This window comes from Rattus rattus, chromosome 18 (assembly GCF_011064425.1).
Source record: "Rattus rattus isolate New Zealand chromosome 18, Rrattus_CSIRO_v1, whole genome shotgun sequence".
Classification (NCBI taxonomy): domain Eukaryota; kingdom Metazoa; phylum Chordata; class Mammalia; order Rodentia; family Muridae; genus Rattus; species Rattus rattus.
Genome location: NC_046171.1, coordinates 25,713,678 through 25,735,454, shown reverse-complemented (window position 1 = coordinate 25,735,454; position 21,777 = coordinate 25,713,678). Strand labels below are relative to the sequence as shown.

General features: G+C 52.3%; 1 protein-coding gene across 3 annotated transcripts; it reads right to left on the bottom strand.

Moving 5' to 3' along the window:
- Positions 1-2,176: 2,176 nt before the first annotated feature.
- Positions 2,177-20,590, bottom strand: Dnajb12 (DnaJ heat shock protein family (Hsp40) member B12). 3 transcript variants are annotated; one of them, XM_032888681.1, is made up of 9 exons: positions 20,341-20,590; positions 10,774-10,954; positions 10,069-10,214; positions 8,411-8,596; positions 8,248-8,327; positions 6,816-6,925; positions 5,507-5,679; positions 4,928-5,025; positions 2,177-3,915 (listed from the first exon to the last, which is right to left on the bottom strand). In XM_032888681.1, exons 1-9 carry the CDS (start codon positions 20,471-20,473, stop codon positions 3,886-3,888), a joined length of 1,137 nt encoding a protein of 378 aa, XP_032744572.1. In that variant the 5' UTR covers positions 20,474-20,590; the 3' UTR covers positions 2,177-3,885. The 3 variants fall into 3 exon arrangements, with proteins under 3 accessions (XP_032744572.1, XP_032744573.1, XP_032744571.1); XM_032888682.1 differs by having other exon boundaries at positions 4,880-5,025; positions 20,341-20,589; XM_032888680.1 differs by having other exon boundaries at positions 4,874-5,025; positions 20,341-20,562.
- Positions 20,591-21,777: the final 1,187 nt, after the last annotated feature.

Sequence of the window (21,777 nt, the reverse complement as noted above, 5' to 3'; positions counted from 1 at the left end):
GGGGTTTTATTAGTGAAGTTTTTCTCTGCCAGAGACTACTGTGAATGGCCAGTGTGATAACTAGACAGGGGACTGGCCTACATGTTTTCTCCTGGTTGTGCTTTTGTGTCTCTCTTCACCTTCAGGCCTTCTGTCACACTGCTCCCTCTGGCTGCAACTTCCCCACCAGAGAGTGCCAACTGTCTTATCCCAGAGGCCCCAGTCAGAGGCCCTGTACCCCGGCCAGACACACTCTCCCCTCCTCCACTTCCTCAAGAGCACTGCTCCTCTGTCACCGCTGTGGTTTCAGGGTCTAGAATAGGACTTGACATCAGTGTCAGGTAATCTTTGTTGACAGGACAAACAAGGCCTGCATGGAGCTTGCTGTGACCAGACACCGTGTGAAGTGCTTCCTGGGAGCCAACCCCTGCACAAGTGTCGAATAAGCCCAGTTGTCTGGACCCCACTCATTGTGTAGACGAGGACAGCAAGGCACAGAGAGATTAAGTAATATGCCTAAGGTTACCCAGCCACTATATATGAAGGCAGACTGAGTGGGAGGCAGCTGGAGTCCACGGGGACACTAATAACTTTTTTTAATGCTGTTTCTGGGACTGATTCCAACGGAGGGACACAGTCCTGAACAGCAGGTGGACACACATATTATTTTGAGGAGAGACACCAGTTTTGACTGCTTATCCTTGCTGATACCCATTTTCCAAGTGTGGCTTTTCGCCTTATGTCCTGAACTTAGGTGCCAGTGCCACTGCACTTGGAAGACTGGGTGTGGCCTGAAGTAGTGGTTCATGCCTAAACCTAGGACTCCAGAGGTACAGGCAGGAGGATCAGGAGAGTTCAAGGCCAGCCTTTGGTTCATAAGCAAGTTTGAGACCAGCCTGGCCTATGTGAAACCCTGTCTCAAAAAGAAAGAAGTCAAAATCCTTAAAATGACCAAGATACCAGATACATGGTTTCTACCTGTAATTTCTGCCACTTGGGAGGCAGAGACAGGAGTCTCACTACTGTAAATTGAAAGCTAGCCTGATCTACACGAGTTCCAGGCCAGCCAAGGCTATATAAAGTGAGGCTATCACAGACCCCCAAACCCAACCCAACCCAGCCCACATGGTTATGCCAAACACAGTAAATTTGATTTCAGTGAATGTCTGCAGAATAATCATTTTCCTAGACTCCAAACATGCAAACACACAGCTTCTGGAAGACCCTTGGGTCACCTGCCTTCTGGCAAGTTTGTCCCCAGCTCTGGGAAAGGGCTGACTTTACTGCCATAGATGTGAGGTCTGACAGGGAATTCTGAGCTGCTCCTGAACCAGTGTCAGACGTTGGCACTAGGCACACCTGGCCCAGACAGCTAGGTGACGCGACTGTCTGGCAAAAACCAGGCCAGGTGCAAGTTCCTGGTCCCACGGAGCCCCTCCTACTCCAGACCAGACCAGGGCAAGAAGATAGCACGCAGGTCCTTGAGGCCCAGATGGGCTTTTCTTGCCACCTGACAGTGGGAGGGGCATCCTGCTCAAAGCTTCTTTTCTGCTGCAGATGGATGACGTCCCACCCTTTCTGGCTCACTGAGCTCTTTGGTCCCTCAAGGAGGGTGGGGGCAGGAAGCTGGCTACCCCTTTGCCAAGTGTAGCTAACAAGTGGCAGCTTGCAGGCTGGGGCAGGCTTAGGTGACCCCGCTCAGGGACAGCCAATGAGCTCCCGGGCTGTGGTGGCACCACCAGGCAGCCCGCCTGCCTTTGGCTGGCGCGCCAGCGGGAGGGGCCTGGGCCTGCCACTCACGGCTGCCGGCCCTGTCTCCAGGAGGCCGGGCAGATCTGCCGCTGGCTCACCCTGAGCCCCAGGCTGCCTCAGTGTTAGCGTTCCCTATATCCCAGGGAGAGGAGGCTGTTGTGGGCTGACTGCAGACCAGAGATGGCAAGACCCACTTGGGAATTTTCCCCAAGTCCCGGATCAGGAATGGGCTTTAGCCCAGCCCACAGACAGGGTGGTGGGCAGGTCCCCATCTAGGACTGGCGTCTGGAACACCATATCCTGCAGCCCCACCGCCATCTGAGCTCCACACCCTTTGTTAGGAGGGTCAAGCCTGTCACTAAGAGCTGAGGCACAGGCTGTATGGTGTCAATAGCAACTGGTGGGAGCACCCTGCCCCATCCCCTGTTCAATGCAGACCCACTTCTGCCAATCATATAATAAACATATATTTATAGATGTACAATATCAGAGTTCTAATTCAAGAAATACAGCTTCTCAGGGATCCTTTAGGATCTGTGTTCTTATTGCACATGGCTCAGCCCCTCTAGGGACAGCTACCAAGACCAGACAGTTGGGGTGGTGGGAGGCAGAGCACCAGGCCACTGTGGGTGGGGTACTCTGGCCTGCATCCAGTTATTATCTCTCTAGGCCAGGGTGGCCACTTCATTGCAGGGTGGGACTTTGTTTAAAAAAAAAAAACAAAAAAACAGATTTGACAATTCCTAACCAAGCTTCCTTTCCCAGCATCCTATCTGTTAGGGGGTTGTATTAAAAAAAAAAGAGAGAGAGAGAGACCCTGGGGGGACAGTTCCGACCTCTGGGCTGGCAGCTTGGGGAAGTAAGGCTTTGGAAGTCAGCAGGTGCAAGAGCACACCCACGGCCATAGGAAAACTAGGGGACAGCAGTCCCCAAAGGCCCATTATAGACGTGGGAGGAGAGTAAACCGTCCTCATCTGAAGGGGGAAGCCATTCTGGTCGTGGTGGATCCTCCATCCAACGAGTGGAACCCGGTGGGCCCACTGTGGAGAAGACAGGCACTTGCAGCCCTGGTTCTCCACAAGCTGGGCTGCACTCAGGTCCTGGTTCAGCCTTTGGAGGAAGAGCCTTCTGGAGTCCTTGGTGCACAACTTAGAGAAAACCTGTTGGCAATGGTGGAGCTGTGCCCTGTGGCACCTGTAAGGCAAACCCACCTGGGGACTTGGGTGGGGAAGAGGTATGGGCAGGGGAGTGGCTGCAGGGCTCCTGGGCATTAGGGCAGAGAGCCCACCTGAGGCTGGCCAAGGAGGAGGCAGCGCGAGGAGCAGGCCTCTTCCCAGTGGGCCTTGTCTGGGATCTCTGCTATGGCCCAATACTGAGCAGCTATCTCCAGGGGCAGGCACCGTTCCTGCCCCCAGCTTGCTCCCCCACCTTAGCCATAAGCCCGGAGAGCTTTGGGAGTTTTCTATGGATTTGTACCACCATGATTACTGCTGCCATCAGTCAGGCTGGGGCTAAGGGCAACACTAACAGTGTCTGATCTGACTTTCCCTATGCTGTCGGCTACGGTTACTGTCAAGCTTTTGAAAGCCAGGCCGCCTTCCCAAACAGGCCCGGTTTTCTAAAGTATGGAGCAAGTCAGCTGAACATCTTAATCCAGTCCCTGCATAGTTTTAAAAGACTTTATATATATATATATCTTTATATATGTCTATTTACATATAAATAGATATATATATACATACGTACGCATTTCTAAGTTATGTTCTCTGGAATTTTCTCCTCTGTTCCTTGGCCCGTGCCTCTGCCTGGTTTCTCCTGGGAGTGACTGGTGGCAGCTCCAGGGAGGGGGAGGAGAGACAGTGGGGCATCCCCTCCCCCAGTCCTTCCCCACAGACATTTGCTGCAAGTTTTACATTCTACTTTCGTTGCCATGGTTTCGGTATCCTAGGAGCCAGTGATGCAGAGCTTCTTGCCAGCCCTGGGAGAGGAGGAAGCAGCCCCAGGCAGGCTTTCTGTCCGTCCTAAGAGCTTTCCGCATTCACTGGCTGAGAGAGGACGGTTGTGCGGTGTTCGGCCTCCAGTTCCATTTTAATTTTTTCTGTGCATGTCTTTACTTAAATATACAGTCCATCACCTTGGCTGGCTCAGTGTGTGTCACCAAAAATTCTCCAGGGATTTCATAGTCTGGGGAGAAGAGGGAAGGAGTTAGACGAATGGTTGTGGTTGGCACCTCCAGCTCAGCCCCACAAGCCGGCAGCTGGCCCTGACAATTCCTCTGCAGTGTGATGAGCTGCCCCACCGCTGACACAAGCTAGCCAGTGGCCTGGAACAATCTGTGGCTGGCTCTGTGACGGGGACACAGGCAGGAGGGGTGGACAGGGTACCGACGCGCAGAACTTCTGGCCCTGCCCACACTCCTTTGGGCTGGAGCCAGGCTCCCTGCTCTGGCACTGGGCACTGAACCCATTACCCACATCAAGGGAAGGGTGGAGGGGTGGGGGGTGCCTGTTAATAGCAACTCTCACTTTTCCCCACCTCTCCTGTGCTTCGTAGCTGCTTTTGACCCTGAACTTGTGACTTTTTGTTCCCTTCTACAAGACCACAGGAGAGATGCCTGGGTGTGGCCGGATGCCCGTGGTTTCCTGGCTCCCAGGTGCAGAGCACTGGAGTGAGGGCCTCAGGTCCCACCAGAGAGCGAGCGAGCGGTCAGGCCCACAGACCCTCCTGCCTGCTGATGGGAGGCTTCATCTTGCTCCATTTCCCCTTTCCTCCCAGGGCTCCTGCCCACTTAACTCCCCACGGGTTTTCCTGACTCCCGTGGGATACTGTGTGTGACCCAGTTACGTGTGAATGCACAGCAACAGAAGTGAGGCTTGGGAAGGGCCGAGGTGGTCTGGTTATTGGAGGAGGTCCTGGAAGCACAGGTCCCCACTCTGCCTGGCTTCTGCTCCCCAACCCCTGCAGCCCTGGAGAGGGGAAGGGACAGCATTCAATGGGGCCAGGGAACTCCTTGTCTCTGAAGTGTCAGGACAGTGACAGAGAGTCCCGGCCATCATTACCAGGTCTCCTCCTCCCTCCCTCTGCTCAGGACCAAGGCCAAGGCTGCCAGGAGTTGCAGCAAAGAAGCAGTCCTGGCTCATACTTGGACCTGGGTGGTGTGGCTGGCCCAGAACTATCCATGCAGGGAGGCCTGCACCTCTGACAGCCGACTGCAACTCGGGGTGCTCATCTTCTGTGCTCTGTGGTACATGTCTGTGTCACCAAAGTATCGGGCTCGGTACAGCAAGCCTTCCTCTGCAAAGAAACGGAGACAGGACCAGGGGTTGGGGCAGAGTTGGCTGTCCAGGATGGAACAGGAAGTCAGGACAATGGTCCCACAGACAGACTGGTTGGTTGATACACAACCAGTGGGTGGCTAGGGGTTTGCAGTCTGTCTCTAACACATTCACCTCTAGCAACCTCCATGGCAGGTACCAGTGACACATGAGGTCCTTAATGAAATCATCAAATGGCCCTGGGATAGCAGCTCAGGGGAACCCAGGAGTGGAGTTCAGATCTTGGCTGGTGTTATGGTCCATGAAGAAGGGTTTTCCTATTCTCAAGCGTGGTTCCTGGCCACCCCTCTCCGACTACCACTACCATCACCTCCCTCGCCCCATACTTGCTAGAATACCACCAGTGTATCCACAGGTCCACATGCACACACGCACACACATCAGTGCACACATAGGCATACACGCATACACACATGCACACACTTCGTGGTTGCACTCACTCTGTTGCTTTTCCTTCCAGCAGTTGTTTCGGAGGTTGGCGATATAATCGTCTTCCACATTCCGTTCAACTGTTTTGAGGCTAGAGCCTGTGTATTCTTCAGAGAAGGTGTCTGCCACGTAGTACGCGACGTTCAGGTGGTCAGTGACTCGCTTGTGGATATGGCCCACTGACCTGACAGAAACACAGCAGGCAGAGTGGGCAGCTGGGTTGATGGCCCTGTGGCAGGCAGTGCCACACAGGCCACAGGAATAGCTCACTCCTTCCTGCACTGCATTCCCCAAAATGAAGGTCTGCGGCAAAGCAGAGCACCTCGGTGCAGGAATAGCTCAGCCCATGTCGACCACTCCTTTTTAGGGGCTCTGTGGAGAAAGGGGTGGGGTGGAGAGAAGCCCTGGTCTGGGAAGTTCATGCCTCTAAGCTCATAGATGCTGAGGCCAGCCTAAAGCAGCGAGCCTCGGGTCAAGATGAGAGGACAGAGTTGTGTCTCTCCACAGCATAATGTTAGTGTGAGTTAGCAGTTCATTCCCAACCCCATAAGAAAAGAAAACCCCAAAAGGAACAAAATGTCAGGAAAAATATGTAGCCACAAGACCTGCAGGCAGCAGCAGAAGCCACAATGCCCAACAGGGGTCCCTGCTCCAGGGAGGGCAGCCCCCCAAAAGTGCATTCTTTATCTCTCCAGCTGCTGAAGAGAGGTTACATCTGGCTCTAGGCAAGCAGGGCAGCTGTGGGAGCAGAGGCCAGCTCTGCCCCCTGCTGGGTCCTCAGGCAGCAGAAGGTCAAGGGATTGGAGCTGAGGGCTTGCATCTGCAGAAGCTAGAACCCACAGTTCCAGGCCTTGGGAAAAGAGGCCCTGACACCTTAGAGGGTCACTAACTCACTCGAGTCAACCATTGGCAGTTGAGCTTGGCATCCACTCAACAAACACTGCTGAGCACTTCACTGAGCTGAACGCCTCACATGGGTTACTCATTAACTCTTACCAGTAGGAAGATGCTATTGTTCCCATTTTACAGACCAGGGACCCAAGGTTACATAACTTATCCCGAGTTACAGCTCTCAACGCAGAAGCTGAGGTGCAACCCCCCCACACCTGACTAAACTCTGTTCTTTCTTAGGGCTTCAAACAAACTTTAAGAGCAGAGGACATCTCAGTGCCAGCAAAGGTGGGGATGGCTGTGGGGTCACGTTTCTGAAATCAGTGTACGTGTGTTGCCTTAAGGAAAGGCCTAGAGCTTGGTCTGTATTTCCTGAGGGGCCCATGATCCTCAACAGTCTAAGGGGCCTGGCCCGGGGCATGCACTCACGGTCTGGGGCTCAGGCTGTAGGGTGGACTGGACACCATGAGCTGGCTGAGCGCCGACACGAGGATGAGGATGAGGATGGGCATCAGCTGGACGAATACTCCTAGCCCGCCCTGGGGAGGAGCAAGAGTAGTGGTTAGAGCCCCTAGTGGTGCCTGTGTGGCTGTGACACCCCCTTCCTCCTAGGGCAGAAGCTCTTCTATCTGAGGGTGTTGCCAGAAGACCAAGCAGGCATCGTGAGCACATGTGTGTGAGTGTCGGCGGCGCCTCCAGGAGGAGAGAGGCAGGCCAGGGAGACAGACTTCCACAATTCACAGCTTTTTAAATTCTGAGCCACACAAAAACTCTGTCGACAGAAAAGCATTAATTAAAGGGCTGGGATGCAGTCTTTTTTTTTCCCAGAAAAGTGGGAACTTTTCTGTACCCACAAGGCCTTGGGTGTGAGTCTTAGAACAAAGACAGGACAACCAGAAGTAAATTCATTACACAGTAACCCGACTTTAAACTCCTCTGCGTGTTAGACGTAAAGGTCCACTAATCCCAGCGCTTGGGAGGCAGGGACGGGAGAACGGGCGAGCTGGAGCTCCAGGCTCGCCAAGGTCACAGATAACCCTGTCTCAAGAGAAGCAGTGCTGAGTGGGGGTGGGGAGATGCACGCCCTTTATCCCAGCACTCAGGGGCAGGGGCAAGCACATCCCGTAGTTCCAGACTAGCTAGTCTGTATAGCAAGTTCTAGGCCAGCCGGAGCTATACAGTGAGACCCTGTCTCAAAACCAAAGCCAAGCCCGCCCCCAACAAAACGGATGTGCTAGGCACCACGCCAGGTCACTCAAGATAACTCCAGTATTTGGAAGGTGGAAGTAGGGCTTCAAGGTCCTTTTCAACTGCAGGGTAAATCCAAGGAGGGAGAAGAAGGAAGGAGGAAGGGGAAGAAAGAGAGTGGAAGGGAGAGGGCAGGGCAAGCATGGTAAGTCAGTGTTCTACATTCAGCGCTCTTCACGGGCTCTTGGCCGTCTTCAGGGCCCAGCCAGCTGGCTGTGTTGACCCGTGGCATCCCAAATGTGTCTGAAGCACTGCCTAGCTATCAGCATTTACTCACTTTTCTAGAAGGTTGAACACCCACGCAGGCCTCTTTCACCCTCTCATCCTCAGAAAATGTTACGTCAGTCTTAAGAACAAACAGACTCCTAAAAGCTGCTCACACTAGACGCTGCCTGAAAGTGAGGTTTTGTTTTATACCCACAGAAGCCAAAGCAGCATCAACATGGATGGAGTGTGGCTCCCTCTGGTGTCCCAAGGTGGAATGGAACTGGGAAGGGGCAGAGACGGCTCCTTGGCCTAAGAATGCTGAGGGCATTGAGTGGATCAAGACTCCCTCTTCCTCCGGGCCCATCCCCTGGGGGCCTGGTGTGCAGCTCAGCCCCTGGTAACTCACATCACCCTGGTTGTCTCTGCGGTCCTGCCTCTGCTGGTAGGTGTATCGCATTCGGCCATTGCTGTAGACATGGACGTTACCTGAAACACGGAGGTAAAGTCAGGGGCTGCGGCAGTCAGATCCTGGCCAGCATCGCACTGAGGAGAACTGGCTGTGGACTTACTGGAAGGAAAGCCACCACCAAAGAACATGTTAAAGAGGTCTTCTGGGGAGATGTCGGCTTCAAAGCCTCGGTGGAAGTCCCCGTGGCTGTGGCCGTGCCGGGCAGCCTGGTTCTTGTCATCACCAAACTGGTCGTACTGTTTCCTTTTCTCCGGGTTGCTGAGGACGGCGTATGCTGTGCCAATGGCTGCAAGGGGAAAGACAGGCCTTAACATAGGCAAGAGCTTGCTTTTCTCAGGTCTCAGGAAGTGGGGATTAGGGGTAGAGGAAGTGTGCCTGTTGGTCTGGGCTGTGAGGATGCTCTTTCCTTTTCTGAGTCAGGAACCCCACTACATCGCCTAAACTGCCAGAATGGTTCAGGAATGTGCCCAGGTTACCCTTCGTTTCTTATTCTCCTGCCTCTACACTGGGGGTGTAGGCACGAGCCTATGCACCTGCTTTAGGTGTGCAACGTCCTGTCCGAGGTCTTTTACTGATGTTACAGAAATGCCCCTCGCACACGCTCATCTTGTGAAGTGTCCAAGGAGACAGTGTAATACAATCCTGAGGTCATACACAGTGCCACCCAAAATAACGGACACATGAGGCCCTGGTTGTAAACGGGAGAGCAGCAGACACTGCAGGAAAGGCACAACCCCCTGGTTTCTGGTGGAGACTCCCATGTGTCTGGTGTGTGGCCAGGATGAGTCTGCTGTCTCCAGGGCCCAGGCCTCAGCTGCTGTTTTCTATCTGGTGTGAGGCCTCCTCACCAGAGCTCCCAGGGTGGAAGGCTACTGCCTCCCAGGGCCTGCATCCCCTATGTTCCCCTTGCTCTCGGCAGTAGGCTGCAGACTATTTTCCCCTGGGACGGAGGATGGAATCTTCGTTTCCATCTGACAAGGCCTCTCTACTCTGCCACAGGCTTCCTACTCAGTCCTGCACAACAAGGCTCCCAGTCACCACGCTATTCCCTAAAGGGAACAGTACCTAGGGACCAAGGAAATGCAAGGCCCAGCAACAGAGGACAGGCAAGGAGGCAGTGCACAGGAGCACCAGAGAGAGGGAAGATGGAGATCTAAATGCATGAAGAATGGCTTGTGAGTCTGGCGAGAGGTGACACTCACTCCAGAGATCAGTAGGCTGCATGATCACAAGTCTCTCTGTCACCAGTGCAGGCCTGGGGCAGGCTGTGGGAAGCTGGCAGCCTGTTTTGAAGGAGCCCTCCTATATGGGGTGCTCTGCCCCCTCAGTACAGGGACTGTCACCAGAGTGTGAGCTGGGAATCTGCTCCTGGCCTAGGTGCTGCTGACCCTGGAGAAGCCACTAGAATGCCTCTGGCTCCCCTACTGTAACCCAGGCAATGAGGAGAGGCAGGAGGCACTGAGTGAGAGCTGCTAGTTTACATGGCTAGGGGCGGCTACTGGAACCTTCTCAGGGAGCAGTTCTCACACAATTTTGCTTGAGACCACATTCTTCTGTCCTACTTCCTGAGAGCTGTCTTGGCCCTGTATTTTAGGACAGGGGATAAAAGCACCAAGATGTCTGGGCATACGTAGTGGCCCACACCTTTAATCCCAGCACTCTGGAGGTACTGGGATCTCTGTGAGTTTCCGGGCAGCCCAGTCTAAGCAGGGATTCAAGCTAACAAAGAAAATCACCAACAGCCCAGGACTGCCTCACCTTTGAAAGCTTCGGTGGCCCCAGGCGCGTGGTTCTTGTCTGGATGGAATTTGAGGGCCAGTTTGCGGTAGGCCTTCTTCAGGTCCTCGTCTGAGGCGCTTCTGCTTACCCCAAGGATCTCATAGTAATCTTTACACTGCTTGACCCTGGAGCAGGGAGAAGAGCGTGACGGGATGGGGGTTGGGGGTGGGCCCTGAGGAGGTGTGGGAACAGCAGTGTGAGGGAGAGAGAATGGCTGGAAGGGTCTAGTCTGGCGTGGTCCTGGATGGTGGTGACAAGCCTGGGAGAGCTTCACTCTGCAGGGCTGTCTCTCCCAACCCCCACCCCCTGTCCCGCAGTGACACAGCTCTGCCTTTGCCCTAGCCACAGGCTCTGGTCTGAAAAGGTCTTTGTTGGGGTAGGAGTGGGGGTAGAATCTGGAGGGCAAGATGTCGGTGTCTTTGTGTGACAAACAGAGCTGTGGGAGGCCTAGGGCTGGTGCCCAAGGGCAGAGGAAGGTCTCCAGTCTCCAGTGTCAGCAGTTGTTGGGGGGTAGGCAGTGAGGCCCTGGCTCTCACCCTGTGGAAAACGAAGCCAGACCACCTCCAACTTCCAAGACCCTTCAAGTCCACTGGATGAACTGAGAGGCTTCCCTGAGCCTCCCCTGTCCCTGCCACCTCACACCCCTGTCCCCACCCCTGTTCCCAGTCTCCCCATGGCCTCTACCTTTTCACAGCTGCCACCTGCTCTGAGGTATAGCCCTTGGTGCTCTCTCCTCCTCCTGCCTCACCGTTGGCTGAGGGGGTTTCGGTCCTGCTTGTCTTCTTGGTGGTGGTATGGGTTGTGTCTGTGGGTTGAGATTGATCACCGGCGGACTGTGATTTTTGGTTGAGGGACTCGATCAGAGCTGCAAGGTAAAAGAAGCCATTGAGCGGTATGCCTGCCACGTCCATGTTCCTGGTGCTCCACTCTCTACCCTTCCAGCATGGCTACTGCTGTACAGACAAGGTGTGTGAGAGCTCCTACTTCAACAAACAGCAAAAGAGCTGGGTGTGGTGGTGTGCACCTCTGATTCAAGCACTCTGGAGGGAAAGGAATCTAAGCTTCAGGCCAGCCCAGTGAACACTGGGAGTTCTAGGCCAGTCCAATCTACAGGTTCGAGACTGCCCTTAACTGTCTCCTTCACCCCCATCACAAAGTAACATAAGAGGCCCTGGGGAGATCAGCTCAGGATCAGCAGGAAAATGAACTTGCAGCCTAGTTGAGAATGATTTTGACCCCCAGATTCCAAATGGAAGAGGCGCGCGTGTGTGCGCGCACACGCACATGCACACGCACACGCACACGCACACACACACACGTGCACTCTGACTAATGAACCCAGCAGTTTATGATCTAGAATTCAGTTACTTTTACTTAAAAAATAAAACAAAACAAAACAAAACAAAAAAACCCCAGGATCTTGCTATGCAGCCCAGGTTCGTCTCATATTCACCATCCTCCTGCCTCAGCTTCCCATGTGCTGGATTACAGGTGTGCACCACCACACCGGGCTTCCTGCTACATTGGTATTTTTTTCATTGTGCTTGTTTGTTTGACTAGGCTTTTTATTGCTTTATGAACCTCCGCTGAGCTCAACTCTCTTCAGTACTACATCACAAGAACTCAGGCCTCACCACTACTTCCTGTTGTTTTCTATTTTTATGCCAGTTATTTAGAGTACTTTAATATTAAATGAATATTTTTATTAGTGCAAACTTAATACTAAGTTGAAGTTAATGTTAATTTTAATGTTCCCTAGTTTAAATATTTGCTTATTAGCACCGTACATCAAAATTATAAACTGTTCAGTGTTCCTAGTTTAGATTTAATAGTATTATCTCCTTTTAGTTGAGACCACAAGTTTTTTCCCTCGTTGTGGTAGAAACTCACCAAAAGTCGCCTCGGGGGTGCCTTCCTCATTGCGTGCTGGTTTAGCTAACACCTTCCCCACAGTCCTCCTGCCGCCAGTCCCATGTTTGTGTATAGCCAGCGGGGGCTTTGCTGGCAGCTGGGGCCTCTGAATTCAGGTCCTCATTCTTTACTGTGTAGCCCAAGCTGACCTCGAACTCGTGATCCTGCCTCCCTCTCCTTGAGCAAGTTGTACTGGAGTGCCCCACTACAAGTGACCAGCACTTTACAGACTTAGCAGTCATCCCCCAGGTTCCAATCTTAATGCTTTAAATGTATTATTTTGGGGAATAGGTGATTTTACTTTGTGGACATTTTTGAGTCTCAAGTAGCCTAGGCTAGCCTTGTGCCCCTATAAAGCTAAGGTTAACCTTGAACATCTTTCTGCTTCTGCCTATGCATGTATTTCTTTTTCTTTTTCTTTTTTTTTGGAGCTGAGGACCGAACCCAGGGCCTTCTACCACTGAGCTAAATCCCCAACCCCCTGCTTCTGCCTATAAAGGGCTGAGATTGTAAGCAGGAGTCACCTCACGTGGATTCATGTGAAATTAACTCTATTTTCGCATAACTTGGAACCAACATGGGCCTCGCTCTGGCGAGCAACCACTCTATCGACGAACACCACCCAGGTCCACATAATCGATGTCTATGCACCACATAAATATCTGCAGTCCAGAAAGGACAGAAGGGGCTGTCAGAACCCGAAACTTGAGTTGCAAAATGTTGTAAGCCATGTGACGCTGGAAGCCAACCCGGGTGGAAGGGCAGCCAGTGCTCTTAACGCTGGACCTGTTCTCCAGCCTGACCCTCCGAGTCCTAACACACATCCTCTGGTGGGTACAGAGGGGGCACAGTCCACTGTGGGGGTCCATTAGCAGCCTGTCTTATTCAGTGGGACTAGTGGAAAAGCCAACTCCTGGAGACTCTGCTTAGCAGCGCTGAGGAACGGGGGAAGTACGTCTATCCCATAAGACCCACAAAGATCCTGGGTGCTCACTCTATGGGAGCCGGGCTTTCCTTTATGGAACAGGGGATTGAACACAGGACTTTAATCACGCACGGCAAGTGCTCACCATGGAGCTGTTTCCCTAGCCCTGTTGTTACATTTAATTTATTTAGACAGGGTCTAATGTAGACCAGGCTAGCCTTTAAGTTCTCCACGCAGTTGAGTAATGTCCTGCTTCAGTATACTTCCAGGGATCGCCAGTGTGTGCCAACGAGCCCCAATATTACTGCTTATACATATTTATTTCACGTCACTTGTACCGTCATTTTCTCTGCACATATGTCTGTAAACCAGGTGCAGTCCTGGACCCACAGATCCCCTGTGACTGGAGTTACAGACGGCTGTGAGACACCATATGGGTGCTGGGAATTGAACCTGCGAGAGCAGCCAGTGTTCTCAACAACTGTCGAGACATGTCTCCAGCCCTGCTGCTATATTTTTTTAACTAGCTGGCCATATCAAATGATCTACTTCATTGGAGTCTATCTGAGATGTTGTGGTCACCCTAAAATGGGATCATGATGATTCGAATCAGGCCTTTGGTTCCTCTTGACTCAGCGTCTACAAACCCTAGCAAACTACAGTGTCCTGGCTGAGAAGTTCCAAAGCTGTTGACAGATCCCTGGGAAAACATATTACCTAGATCCTTGTTGGGACCCAAGATACCTGTAGGCCAAGGAAAAATGGTGCTACCACTCACTCAGACTAGGTCCCACTTACTTCTCACATGTCACAGCACGTAGCAAGTACCAGACACCTTCCACCACCATATACAAGGTCATACATACCCAGGGGTTGCTGGGAACTGAGCACTGGGTTCTGTTGGACCATAGAGCCCCAGCCATGGCTGTCTCACTGTGGAAAACTCCCCAAACTGGGAATTCAGACAGAGGAGCTGACTGCAGGGTTTGTGGCGCATGGGGAGTGAGGCTTTGACTGAGGAAGGAGTACTTGGAGAAGCATTAGTAGTTGGGCATAGTAGTGCACAGCTGTAATCCTAACACCCTCCACCCTCTCAGGGCTTTTGAGACAGGGTTTCTCTGTGTAGCCCTGACTGCCCTGGAACTTGCTCTGTAGACCAGGCTGTCCTTGAACTCAGAGATCTGCCCGCCTCTCCCTCCCAAGTGCTGGGATTATCTGTCACCACCCAGCTATGATCCTACTTCTTGGCTTGCTGAGGCAGGAGGATTCTGAATTGGAGACCAGCCTAAACTACACAGAGTTGGACCACAGGATAGAATGCTATCTTATACTTTTGGTTGTAAGCCTAGCATGTCACGGCAGAGCCATCTCTTCAGCCTGACAGAAGGCTGTCTTGAAGATTAGCAGCAGTCATCTTTTCTCGTTTTGGAGGCAGTGTCTTGCTACATAGTCAAGGTTGGCCCCGAATCATGATTCCCCCTAAGTGCCGAGATGACTTGTAACAGCCATTTCTGTTACTGAGTGTTCAAGGTGTGTGAGGCAGGCACAGCCACAAGCTCTGTAGAAATGGGCTCAGGTAACCATCACGCCAGCCTCTGACGGGAAGTGGCATCACCCGCTGCCGCTGCCCTGGGGAGAAGGTGCTGTGCAGCACTGCCCTGGCCAAGGTGCACAGGCTCCCACTCCAACTGAGGCTCTCCCTGCCCGTGCCTCCGAACGGGAGCTCCACGTTATGTCCACAGAGACCAGATCCTCTCTGCCACTTCCTAGCATGGTAGTGTGACCCCGGCTGATCTATGACACCTGCTGGTGCCTCAGTTTCCTCACTGATGGTATGTGGATGAACTACGATAACATGTGCACTTGGTCTGGAGACTGGTAGGGCATCGGGTTGTAAATATCACAACCTGGGTGACCAACTGGCCAGAGGAGCAGCTGCCTGGGCGGGGAGGGAAGCTATGGGCTGGGGTGCCTATCGTGGCCCGGGCTAAAGCAGAGGTAACCAGATCTCAGCCCTGAGCAGTACATGGGACACCAGGCAGTCGTGAAAGCAAAGGAAGAGAGCAACAGACAAGAGGAGGCTGGTCCCTGGGGTTTTGATCTCTTTGGTAGTTGTCTCTGGTCCAGCCCCAGCCTGCTGTGTGTCCCAGGGGCAACGGTACCAGTGATCCAATCAACACAGCTGCACAGGTGAGGTGGCAGAGGCCTGCACATGTATTCCTCAGCATAGAGTCTGGAGGGTTTTCAGGCACTGGTCAGTCACTCTAATTTCCCTACGCTGCAGAACCAAAAGGAGTGGATTCTCTGAACTCAGCACCACCCAGAAAGTTCCAGACTGAGTTGAAAACAGGAGATTTCTGGTTGCTAGCAAGCAGGTCTCCCTACTGGTCTGGATGCCCCCGATGGGCCTGTAGCATGTGACTGTCTCATCCTGACCCATCATTACATCTCCTGTGACACAGTGGCTGACACAATGTACAATGACACAAAAGGGTTGGGGAGCAGGCCAGCTTAATGCTAACCTTAGCTTCGGGGTGTTCACTGGATCAGTGAACCTTGGAGGTGTGAACCACGCTCTCTGCTACTGGGATCTGAAGCATGAAGACTGAGCAGGCCCAAGGGTCTGAGGCCAGTCTGGCACCACAGTGAGATGCTGTTTCAACAGTAATTTATTTAAAGGAAAAGGGCCTGGTGTGGTCACGCCCACCTTTAATCCTAGTGCTTGGGAGGCAGATGCAGGTGGGTGTTTGTTAGCTTGAGGACAGCCAGGTCTACAGAGCAAGTTCTAGGACAGTCAGGGCTACATAGAGAGACCCTGTCTCAAAATCAAAAAATGAAAAGGCAGGACTCAGTAAGAGAAGGTCGCTGGGTAACTGAGACTTACAGCTGCCAAGACCTGCCCTTCCCCATGCCAGTGTGGAGCCAGGCCCCGACTTGCTCAGACTCAGCCAAGGCCGTCTGCTAGCAGGTCCATATCGGATAAATTAACCTTGCTCTCTGGGCCCTTCCGTCCTAAGGGCAGCATGAGAAGGTGTGGAGGTGTATACAGGGCTGAGCACATGGCTAGCAGCTGTTTTGTTCTTAGGCCTGTGGCACTCAGAGGGAGTCAAGGAAAGAGCTCAGAATGGGGAAAGAGCCCAAGGCAGAGTCAGACAAGACTGGGGCTGTCAGCATCTGGAAGTGTGCAGTTGCTGCCATAGCTAATTCCTCAGTGCAACCTCGAGCCCTGCCCCTGGCTGCTCAGAGGAACGAATGGGATTCAATACAATACAGAGAATGGAAGGAAGACCTGGGATCACAAAGGTGGCATGGATGTAAGTGGACAGCTCCCTCCTGCCCCTGCTGGTACTACTGACTTTGAAGGGCCAAATCCCCTAGTCACCAAGCTTCCCCTCCTCGCCATGGCCTTGTCAGGATGGCCTCTCTGGCTTTGCCCAGGCTGCACAGTGAGCCACTTTATAGCACTTGGGTAACATGAGCTGCAGGCTCATCCAGCCACCTCTCTCTGCTTGGAAAACCGGAGCCTAATTGTATCCTCAAGGCCTCCCTGCAAATTCTATATTCTGTTTTCTTGGAGATGGTTCTCCCTATGTAGTCCAAACTGACCTGGAACGTAAGATTTCTTTGTTTCCTGTCTGCCCTCCAAGCGCTGGGACTATAGACGTGGGCCACCATGCCCCCACCAGCTCCCCATATACCCACCGTGCCCAGTGTTTCAAACCCTTCACTAAGTATCAGGTGAAGCCAGTGACCATCAGACCAACAGATGCTGGATAGAACATCCTAGAAAAAAGTTGGACATGGTGGTGTATGCCTTTAATTCCAGCATTTGGGAGGTGGAAGCAGCCAGACCTCTTTGAATTCCAGCTCAGCATGGTCTACAAAGTGAGTTCCAGGCCAGCCCTGGTCACAGAATGAGGCTTTTAAAAAAAGAAACGCCCAGAAAAAGGTACTCATGGCATCGTTTTCACTGTTTCTATCCCACCATGCAGTTTCCCAGTGGTGATGTCCCCCTGTCCTGCCCCTACATCAGGGGTTTCAAGGCCTCGTCTCTCTTTTCTGTGGAGAAAGCTAACAAGGGAGGGTCTTCAACTCCTGTCTGTGCCCCTTCCCTGACCCCTCCTTTACCTCACAAAGACTAAGCTGCTATTCTGGCTGTCCATCTTCTCCCTCCTAGTCTCTGACGTGTGCCTTCCGCACTTGGCCTCTGCAGCCCCTGGCATCTCCAGGTCTGCAGCTCTGTCTTCCCCAGGACTACCCTCCTGACTAAGGAAAGGGGTGCTACATGGCTGTCCACCAACAGCTTCTCCATGTTCCCCACTTTCCCACAGTGACCTCAGCTATACCTGTTCTCAGAGTATCAACAAGCTAGTAACAGTGGCCTTTCACCTGGAACCTGGCGCTTCCTCCAGGGCTCTAGGCTGGTGGCTCTCTGTGTATGTCCACTGGCCCTTCCCATGCTGTCTGTCCATCTCTCCCATCTAGTTTCTCAGCTTGGGCCTTTTCGGGTCACAAAGGTTGATCCTGATTCCCCAGCACCCGTCTGAGTGACATCACCACTTCCCGATGCTTCTTCACCCCTGCCTTCCTGGCTCACTTCTTTTTGAGACAAGAATGCCACTAAGATATAGTGCAGGCTGGCCCAAATCTACTGCCTCAGCTTCTTCAAAAGGAAATTATCCCTTTTCCCTTTAAGTCTCTTCTAGCCCAGGCTAACTTTGAACTCAAACTGGCTACATAGCCTGTGCTAGCTTCATTATGCTTGGTATTCTACCTTCTAAGTGGACTTGGCAGGTCCGTCAGACCTCAGCAGGCTCTTCTGGTTTCCTCTATGCAGAACAAGTGAAACCATCTAGTCTGGCAGGAAAAGAGCTCTACAATCTGGTCCCCACTTTCTAACTTGAGTCCTCTTTATAAATCCCTACGTCACTTGCCTCTAAATCTCTTTCTACACAATCCCTGCCCAAACCTTTTCAAGCTTCCGGCCTCACCTTTCCAGTCCCTTCCAACAAAGTGATGTTTGGATGTTGCCTCACTCTTACAGCCTGCAGCCATTCCCTCTGTGCGTAGCATTATTTGTGTGGCCTCGTTACACTGCTCCCAACAGCTTACAATAGGACGGTCAGGAGATCATCCTCCACACACACACATTCCCATCCCTCACCACTGAACTCATAGGTGGCAGGGCCTGGGTCTTTTTATGACTACCTTAAAGACCTCAGCACCTAAACTGTTCTCTCTCACCCTTCCTTCCTTTCTTCCTTCCTTCCTTCCTTCCTTCCTTCCTTCCTTCCTTCCTCCCTCTTTCTTCTTTCTGTTAAATACTGCTAACAGCTGCCTTGCACTCTTTCTCCCTGTACGTCTACTTCCTTGCAGATCTGGCCAATCCTGCTGTACCACTTGGCATCAATCACTTTGCAGGCAAAACAAAATAGATTCAACATCAGTTACTCTTATTTTTTAGAATAAAGACAAGGGCTTGCTATGTAGTCCAGATGACCTCAGACTTGAGGCAATCCTCTTGCTTCATCTCCTGAGCTCAGGAATCACAGGTATGGACCACGATACCTGCAACCCTCTGCTGTACTGAAAGAACTCCTATCTAGTCATTCAGTGTAGACGGCCGACTAAGAGTTCCCGGGCCTAAACTAGCCTTACATCCTTGTCAGCTTAGGCGAGCTTGTTGTTAGGTTTATGCGCATGAGGCATATATTTTATCCATCAAAGACATAACACATATCCAAAAAGTGGGCCTCTGAGACGGCTTAGACAGTGAAGGGACTTACTGCCAAGTACCTGAGTCTGATCCTGGGACCCACAAGATGGAAAGACATAACAGACTCAACCAAGTTATCTTCTCATGAGTGTAAACACACTCACACACTCGTGCGCACACACACAGCAGGCCCTGGAAGGACACCCTGTCTAGATTCCTGACCCAGCACAGGTAGCTTCTGCCATGCCCTACAGGCTCTATTTCATCAGCTTTCTAAACTGCTCCCCGGCTCCCAGCAGTAATCAGATGAAATTCTGACAGTCGTACCCCACTGGTGCTATCCATTTATAAAGAGGGAATTATCCCATAGGGGAGCACCTTAAGCAAGTTACCAGAGCAGTCCTGGTAAATACAGATCGAAACTCTCTCCTAGAAGAGGCAAACAGACCAAAGATCAGCCTGCACAGTCAGAAGGGAGGAAAGTTCAGGAATCCAGCCGCCTCTTCGGCCAGCACTCCAAATGTGGGCAGGGAAGGTGAGCGGCTGACTGCTGCTTCTTCATTTCATTTTAATAAACACTTATGGAGTCTCAGGGCTTTCCACTTTCTAGCTGTGTCACAGCCTAAGACGCTTATCGCCGAGTATTTCCTCATCTACAGGAGGTATAAAAGTGGTGCTCTGTCTTCCGGACTGTGCAGGATCGGGTGGCAAAACATACCGAGAACTTTCTATATAGAAAAGCACTGCGGATATTCTTGTTTATATAAATTATCTGTTCCAACTCCCTAAACTTCCAGATAGGGGAACCCAAGTTCACGATGAGACATGGGTCTCTTAATTCTGAAAGCCTGCTACACGTCAGAGTTTACTAACTTCACAGAAATAAATCCTGTATCTTTTTCCTTTCCAGCTGGTATTAAATTTTTCTTTGGGCCCTTAAGTTACAAACCCAAAAAGGCGGGGGGTGGGGGTGGGTACCAGGTAAACTGAGACGATTGAGTAGCAGAATCAAGATCACTATTCCTTGCTTGGTTTGGGAGGTCTCACCCCTAGGCTACTCAGCTACCTGGTACTCATCTGCCGTAGCAGACCCCCCCGACCCGGGCCTGCTGAGGACGAAGGTAGGATGGGGTGGCTGAGAATGGGATCTTCAACAATTCATCCACTCCAAAATACCGCTTTCAAGAAACTGCAGGAAGGACTACGAATTGGAATGGCTTATTTCGCTAACGGTTCTCTGATTCGAGCGAATGAATTTCCTCCTTCTCTAGAACCCATTCTCCCTTAGAATAGTTATGTTTATTTTCCTGAACTATAATATTTCCCAGGCCGGCCACTGGCCCTGGGCCACCGAAAAGCCTTCTGGGAAAAGTAGTTCGCTTTCTTTTCCACGTGAGTTCTCTTCACCGGGTCTCCTAGCACGTCTTCTTCCCAGAAACCTCATATTCCAGAAGCTTCCACAAGCACTGGAAAGCGGTTGGGAGCCAGGCCCTTCGGGGGTCTCCAGGGGGGTCAGCATCGCAGAGACAGCGGCACCACAGGACTACGAATCCCAACAGCACCCGCGCGCACGAGTGCGCAGGCGTAGCCGCGCCTCGCCACCCCTCCCCCCTCCGCCAACTGCTCCCGTCGGTCCGTTCCCGTGTTCCCCCGATCCGTGCTAATGCCCCCTTCGGTCTCTGCGGCGCCTCCCACTCACCGGTGACTCTTGGCGTCGGGTACAGCCGCTGCGCCTTCTCCAGGAAGCGCAGCGCCCGGTCGGGCTGGTTGCTTTGGATGGCCTTGAGGGCGATGCTGATACAGCGCTCGGCTTCATCCTTGTTGGATTCCATGGCGGAACCCGAGCACGGAACCAGGGAGGGGGAGGCCGGGCGAGCGAAGGGCTGCGCCAGCCGCCGGCGCGTCGCGGGGCAGGCCGGCGCGGAAGGATGACATAACCCTCCGCCCCTCCTTCCCGGGATTTGAGTGAGGGTTGAACCCGGGCGGAAGCCCTACCGTATGTCTCCTAAGAAAGGGGCGTTCGGTTCGGAGGCGCTATTGGAGCGCTAATGCTGAAGTTGAGTGTGCGCGCACGTTTCTCGCGGCAGCCTTTGCGTTCCTGTTCGACTATCTGTTCATCGTACAGATGTTTACCGAATGCCCGCTATTTGTCGGATGTGGCAGTCTGTCTGATGTGGCAGTATTGTCAAAACAAAACCCTGTCCTCACAGAACTTTCGTGGGTGGGGTCCAGTAAACAGAAACATTCAGATAGTGACACAGTCAAGGCAAATATCGAAAAGTAGGGGGAAATGGAGGGGAGGGCTACCGTTTAAGATAGTTTAATATATCAGAAACTCATTTTACAGGCACCTGTGGACATGAACATGTGGTTGGAGGAAGGGTGGTTCGACTGGAGGAAATAAATGTAAAGGCTCCGAATGGGGATTTTCCTTGCGAGTTATTGCGGGATTAAGGAGGAGTTTACAGAGTCACTACAGAGTCATACGGCCAGTCAGAATGCAGCTCAGCCGACCTCCCACTAAAATGACAACAACCTTTAGTGAAGGTTGCCAATGACTTCCACTCAGGTACTGGCTATTTCTTAAACTACATCAATAAACCCAATGAAAGTTAAAGGGTGCAATGCGGCCTTTAATCCCAGCCCTTGGATGGCAGAGGAATGCTGGGAGTTCGAGACTAGCCTGGTCTACAGTCAGTTTCAGGACAGCCACTGCTACAAAGAGAAACTGCGTCTCAGAAAAACAAACACAAACAAAAGTTAAAGAGCAGCTGTTATAGTCAGGTGAGACTCGGTGGATATATATTCATATACATACATACATAAAGCAAAAGAGGAAATTAAATAGTCACGGGGTGGGGGGTGAGGAGGTGGAGGGAGGGGCAGAGCAGGGCGGGAAAGGGGGTGGGAAGGGTAAGAGGAGGGATCAAGTGTAGGGAGGACTGTCATAGCCTTAGCTGGATTAGAGCCCCCTCTGTGAACGCGGCTCCCTCAAACTTGCCGGGCTCCTCTTGCGCTGCCTTCCACATCCGCCTAAAGTCTGGATACGTTTTGAAAACTGTTTTTGCTGCTATGTGGATGGATGTTCTTCGGTGTGAGAGAAACAGGACTTCCGGCCAGTGGCAACATTCTTGGC